Source organism: Miscanthus floridulus, chromosome 14 (genome assembly GCF_019320115.1).
Source record: "Miscanthus floridulus cultivar M001 chromosome 14, ASM1932011v1, whole genome shotgun sequence".
Taxonomy (NCBI): Eukaryota; Viridiplantae; Streptophyta; class Magnoliopsida; order Poales; family Poaceae; genus Miscanthus; species Miscanthus floridulus.
In genome coordinates, this window is record NC_089593.1 from 1682641 (window position 1) to 1687598 (window position 4958).

The 4958-nt window shown below is 39.1% G+C and overlaps 1 protein-coding gene, 3 long non-coding RNA genes and 1 pseudogene across 4 annotated transcripts; 1 reads left to right on the forward strand and 4 right to left on the reverse strand.

The window, feature by feature from the left end:
* LOC136502739 (uncharacterized) lies at positions 1–488 on the forward strand. The gene is made up of 2 exons (XR_010770682.1): positions 1–33; positions 165–488. It is a non-coding gene; the product is annotated as an uncharacterized lncRNA (long non-coding RNA).
* Positions 489–775: 287 nt separating this feature from the next.
* Positions 776–2154, reverse strand: LOC136505685 (CBL-interacting protein kinase 32-like; annotated as a pseudogene).
* Positions 2155–2269: 115 nt separating this feature from the next.
* Positions 2270–3248, reverse strand: LOC136505686 (CBL-interacting protein kinase 33-like). Its single transcript, XM_066500836.1, has 4 exons — positions 3064–3248; positions 2891–2980; positions 2405–2527; positions 2270–2308 (listed from the first exon to the last, which is right to left on the reverse strand). Exons 1-4 carry the CDS (start codon positions 3157–3159, stop codon positions 2270–2272), a joined length of 348 nt encoding a protein of 115 aa, XP_066356933.1. The 5' UTR covers positions 3160–3248.
* Positions 3249–3319: 71 nt separating this feature from the next.
* On the reverse strand, positions 3320–3882 carry LOC136504181 (uncharacterized). Its single transcript, XR_010770799.1, has 4 exons — positions 3870–3882; positions 3658–3765; positions 3498–3578; positions 3320–3358 (listed from the first exon to the last, which is right to left on the reverse strand). It is a non-coding gene; the product is annotated as an uncharacterized lncRNA (long non-coding RNA).
* On the reverse strand, positions 3879–4606 carry LOC136504180 (uncharacterized). Its single transcript, XR_010770798.1, has 3 exons — positions 4421–4606; positions 4113–4175; positions 3879–3940 (listed from the first exon to the last, which is right to left on the reverse strand). It is a non-coding gene; the product is annotated as an uncharacterized lncRNA (long non-coding RNA).
* Positions 4607–4958: the final 352 nt, after the last annotated feature.

Below are 4958 nucleotides of genomic sequence, written 5' to 3' on the forward strand. Positions count from 1 at the left end.
GATTTGCCACCACAACTTCTTTTTGCTCATCAGGTAGTACTTATGATGGCATTGGAAATTAACCAACTTATGGCTTTACCTTTTGTGGCTGTATCATTTTTCTTGCACAGTTTTGTTGCTTGTAAAGAGTGAATCACATGACACTGGCTGTTTTGTATGAGCAGGGCCAGAGAGATTTGAAAGAACTGCACTGGCACCCACAGATACCGTCAATGATCATATCAACGGCAATTGGCGGCTTCAACGTGCTGATGCCTAGCAACATTGATACAACCATTCCTGGCAGCACTGATACAGCAATGGCATCTGCTGAGCCATAAGGCCTTTCTGGTAGCACGGCTCCCAGCTTATAATTCCAGGTTTATGTAGTGGTGTATCCGAATGCAGATAGCATTTTCATTGAGAGTGTTACGTTGTTGTGTAAGGGCATGATGGGAAAATTTTGATTGGGTGTATTCTATGATATATGATAAGATTTAATATGTGCATGCTTTTGCGGTTTTGCCAGCATCTTTGATGGTAGTTGGCCCATCATATCTCAAGTTATTATCAACCGATGGTTGCTGCATGATAGCATAGACAAGAAGGCTCGGACGGCAGCCTTCGTAGAGCTTGGTTGGCGGTCTGTTGTCGGCTTTGTTCGTTTTGGAAAATTCGGCAGCCGCTCATTTGTATATGCTGTTTTTTATAACAAACTTCATTGCATTTAAGAATAGCATACAGAGAGAAGCCTAAAAGAAAAGGCTCCCAATTTACAGAGCTGAGCCTAAAAAAATGAAATGATGACCAAATACAAATATCAAGTTTGCCCCTCTTTTTCTCCATTCAAAATGCATGGGAAGTGCCGGAAAATGGGGCAGCATAGAAAGAACATACTTGGCTTCTACACTAAACAGTTTCCTGATCATAGTATTGCAGCTTACAACATGACCCATAGGCATATAGATTTACAAAACACACCATATTCACAAAACCTACTGAATAGCAAATTCTTCATCCCGGCCACAACGAGCAATGCAATCTCTGGTAATGCCAAGCCACCCACTGGTACATACAGAGCGCAGTGAACAAAACTGTAGACTCAGACTACGAAAACGGAATCTGCTTGGAAGATGGGACACAACTAGTTTGCCATCTTCCTTCCCTAGTGGATGCTAAGAAGCAGGTTGCATTTGCAGATCTTCAGATTTCCAGACAACGTCCTTTAAGGTCTTGGAAAGGTTCTTGTAGAACTGCAGTAAACTAACAGTTAAGTAACAATATTGTTCAGAGAAAAGGTGCTAAATTTCCTCCTAAATAAGAAAAAACACTAAAAGAACAAAATGAAAAATTATGAATTCCAGTAACGTCTTCAGTACATGAATACATGTGTTTCATTTATGGCATGATCTTTGCATGCATGGTGGTTACCTTTTGGAATTCCAGAGTGTCACCTTTTGCTTTCCGGACTTCTACCATGTGAAGAGAGGGTGCAACTTGCAGTATCTGAATGAAAAATACATAATAGAGTTAGGCACAAGAAGTTTGCTTAATTATTTGCAGTTCAGGATTTTTTATTACCTCGGTAGCAACATTGAGCTTTCCCTTCCTCCCTGCTTTTACTCTCTCAAGTCTCAACTGGTCACACAATAAAGATAACTTCAGAATGGCGCAGAAAGATCTATTTAAAGCTTTTGTACTTATCAAGAAGTCGAGACTTCAAGAAAAATATCCACACAATCAGTTATTATAGAGTTGCAGGGAGGAACCTTGTAATTTTTCTTCTGAACACCAAATCCTAGAGGTTTGCAGCTTCCTCAATCTTGCGTACAATTTCTTTCGGTGGACATTTGATGTGAACCTTGTTTCTCTTTTGAATTTCCTGCAAAGGCAATGATTACAAATATAGGTAGAAGTATACAAGGGGAAAGTTGCAGAAACATGACAATTAGGGAAAAAACTAAACTGAGAAAATAAATATAAAACTTTCAGAATCCAATTTATAATCACACAGGCATATAGAACTATTAGCTTGTAGCATTCAGTTTAATTCTTTCCATTCACTAACTGTAACAAAGAAAATTCAAGTGCATATAGAGGAGTCAGGAGCATCCAGGGCTATGTCCTTAGAAAACCATGGTGATTTAAGCTTATCAAACATTTCACTTTCAACATTTCAGATTACTACTTACTATAGAGGAGTCAGGAGCATCTCATACCTGCTCTGAGTCAAATAGGTTCCCAAGATTTAGGCCTGCTGACCTTGAAATCAGTTCAAATGCATTGAGAACTACGGGTTCTTCTTCTTCTTCTCTGTCACGTGGTGCTCCTGAATGAGGTCAAATAACAATTGGAAAAGTAGCCTGTAAGTACAATCTGTGACATTTTGGATGACATAGAAAATAGAAATGTACCATTTACTCACTCTTGAATCATTGAAGACAGCATCCACATCATCCAATGGTGTGTCATATTTCTCGTCAAACTCCGGGCGCTTGTAGCCCTTTTTAAACCATTCATCCTCCAGTATTTCAGGGATTGTTATTCTCTGCCATGGTTTACCAAAACATTAGTCTAATGTTATGGAGCAAGATAGAATTATGAAGGCTCATCCTCTTCAAACCAGACTCGGCACATCCTCATGGTGAAGATGAACCACAATCCAGTTGCAACTTTGCCTCCCTTGACTGGAGGTTTGCAACTCTTTCCTCACACAAATAGTTTCATTTTGATATATGCATGTTATCTATATACTTTCCTAAAGAAAAACTGAATCCGGTTTTTTTATCTCCCAAATATATCTATCACTGGCTATGTGCTAGTAAGTGCAATAGGGACTTTTAAGGTTTACAAAATTCCTAGACTGTTTTGGTAGTATTTTATTTCGAGCAGCTTTTGTGCTCTTGCATACCATCACTGGATTTGGATCAAGGATTCTTGTTAACAACCTCTTGGCAGGGAAAGACGTCCATGGTGGAAATGTATATTCTGCATTTGAGATCTGCCAGGAAATAGAAGGATAAAGTCAAATAAGAGTGAATAGGCAAGGCTACGTCAGTGGTCTTAAATCCTTGCATTGCTCACTTTCTTATACAGCGTCATAAGATTAGAGTCCTCAAAAGGTAAATACCCAGCTAGCAGAACAAACAGGATAACTCCACATGACCACAAATCAGCCATTGCACCATCATAGCCTTGGTCTTCTAGGACCTACAGCAAAGGTGATCAGAATATTTGAATTACCATAGTCCTAATGAAACACAGCTGTAATAAAATCAGTTATGGGTTCACTTTATATTGTTTTTCTGTCATTCTGTGCATTACCTCTGGTGCAACGTTAGTTTGGAGTCCCACAAGTTGTGTGCAGTAATCCATCATCCTGAACAGAAAAAAGGAGACAAGGAGCATGCTTCAAAGTATGTAGTGGGGTCTCAAAATTTTCAAACATCAAAGGCTATAATTGTCAGTTAATACAAAAGATATAACTTTTGACCTGTTGTTAATACAAGAAGCATTACCTTGATTTGCTGAGATAGCGCACTCAGCCCAAAGTCAGAGACCTTCAGATTTCCATATGAGTCAAGCAGTAAATTCTCTGGCTGCAAATGTCATGGTTTAGATTCTGAAATAGAGTTCTTAAATAAAAGAAAAAAAAGACCACAGAGAAAATGAACGCACTTTTAAATCCCGGTGGTACACACCCCTGCTATGACAATAATCAACTGCATTGATTAACTGTTGGAAGTATCTCCTCGCCTCATCTTCCCTCATTCGACCATGGTTAGCCTGTATGACGACGAACACACAAATTCACTGTTAATTAAAAAAAATTTCAGCGATAATAAACTGGAATTTGTGGATACTGAATGGACAATGTGGATATGACTTACAATTGTGTCAAAAGCTCGCCACCAGTAACATACTCCAACACAATGTAAATCTTTGTTTTACTTCCCATCACCTGAATATTATTAAAACATTGACTTGTCAAGATTAGCTATTGTCCGTAATGGAAGCCAAAATAAGCATGCTAAATGATTACGGCAGGAATATCTGCCTTGGCTCTTTTGTGATTGAAACCTTTCTAAGATCAAACTGGAATATTATGAAGGTATGACAATTTCTTGCATTACCTCATATATGCGAACAACATTAGGATGCTTAATCAACTTCATGGTCGAAATTTCCCGCTTAATCTGCATTCAACCATGTAGTTTTCTCATCAGCAATATAATTACTTCCACCAACAGCTACTAACTGAACTCTGAATAAATATGCCAAGGCTTATATTGGGCCTGCAAATAAAAAGTAGTAAAGACACTAAAGCGGGGAACAGAATCTGAATGAAGGGACCATATATAATCTAGAAGATGTGAAGCATCACCAAACTAAACATTAAAAATGGCACAATAATTCACAGCGTGTGTACTTAGAAAGTGACCTGCTCAACCATCTTGTGCCTGAGCACCTTTTCCTTATCTAGGACCTTGATGGCTACCGGTTCTCCGGTCTCGGTGTTCTTTGCGAACCTGACCTTTGCGAATGTGCCTTCGCCTATGGTTCGGCCGAGCTCATACTTGCCCACACGTCTCTTCACCTTGGTTGTACTCATTCCCTGCCTTACTGCCTTTTTTGAAGTCGGTCTCAGGAGGATTCTACACGCAGCCAAGTGGTTTCACTGTCCTGTGGGGAGAATTGTACAGAGACTGTCATACTACAGCTTGCGATTTGAAAATGACCACAAGCTGATACTCACTTTTTTCTTGAGGATAAACTTTGGATGGCCTCTTATTTCAAGAATGAGTTACAAGTCGAGTTTGTTTTATAAACTCGGAGAGGATGCGGTGCTGTTTTTTTTTTTTGTAATAATAAGTTGGTCTAGTTCCTCTCTTTAGAGTAAGAAGCCGGACATTCTGATTCTATCCATTATGTAAAAAAAAAAAACCCTAGGCAGCAGTCATTGCACGAGTTCAATCAGG

What these genes read in the sequence shown, in the direction of transcription:
- LOC136505686 (XM_066500836.1), bottom strand. Translation starts at nt 3,159, where the DNA reads ATGGCTGATTTGTGGTCATGTGGAGTTATCCTGTTTGTTCTGCTAGCT. An exon ending in TTATGACGCTGTATAAGAAA is followed by an intron (nt 2,981 to 3,063) that starts GTGAGCAATGCA and finishes ATTTCCTGGCAG; the next exon opens with ATCTCAAATGCAGAATATAC. An exon ending in CTGTCTTCAATGATTCAAGA is followed by an intron (nt 2,309 to 2,404) that starts GTGAGTAAATGG and finishes GACCTCATTCAG; the next exon opens with GAGCACCACGTGACAGAGAA.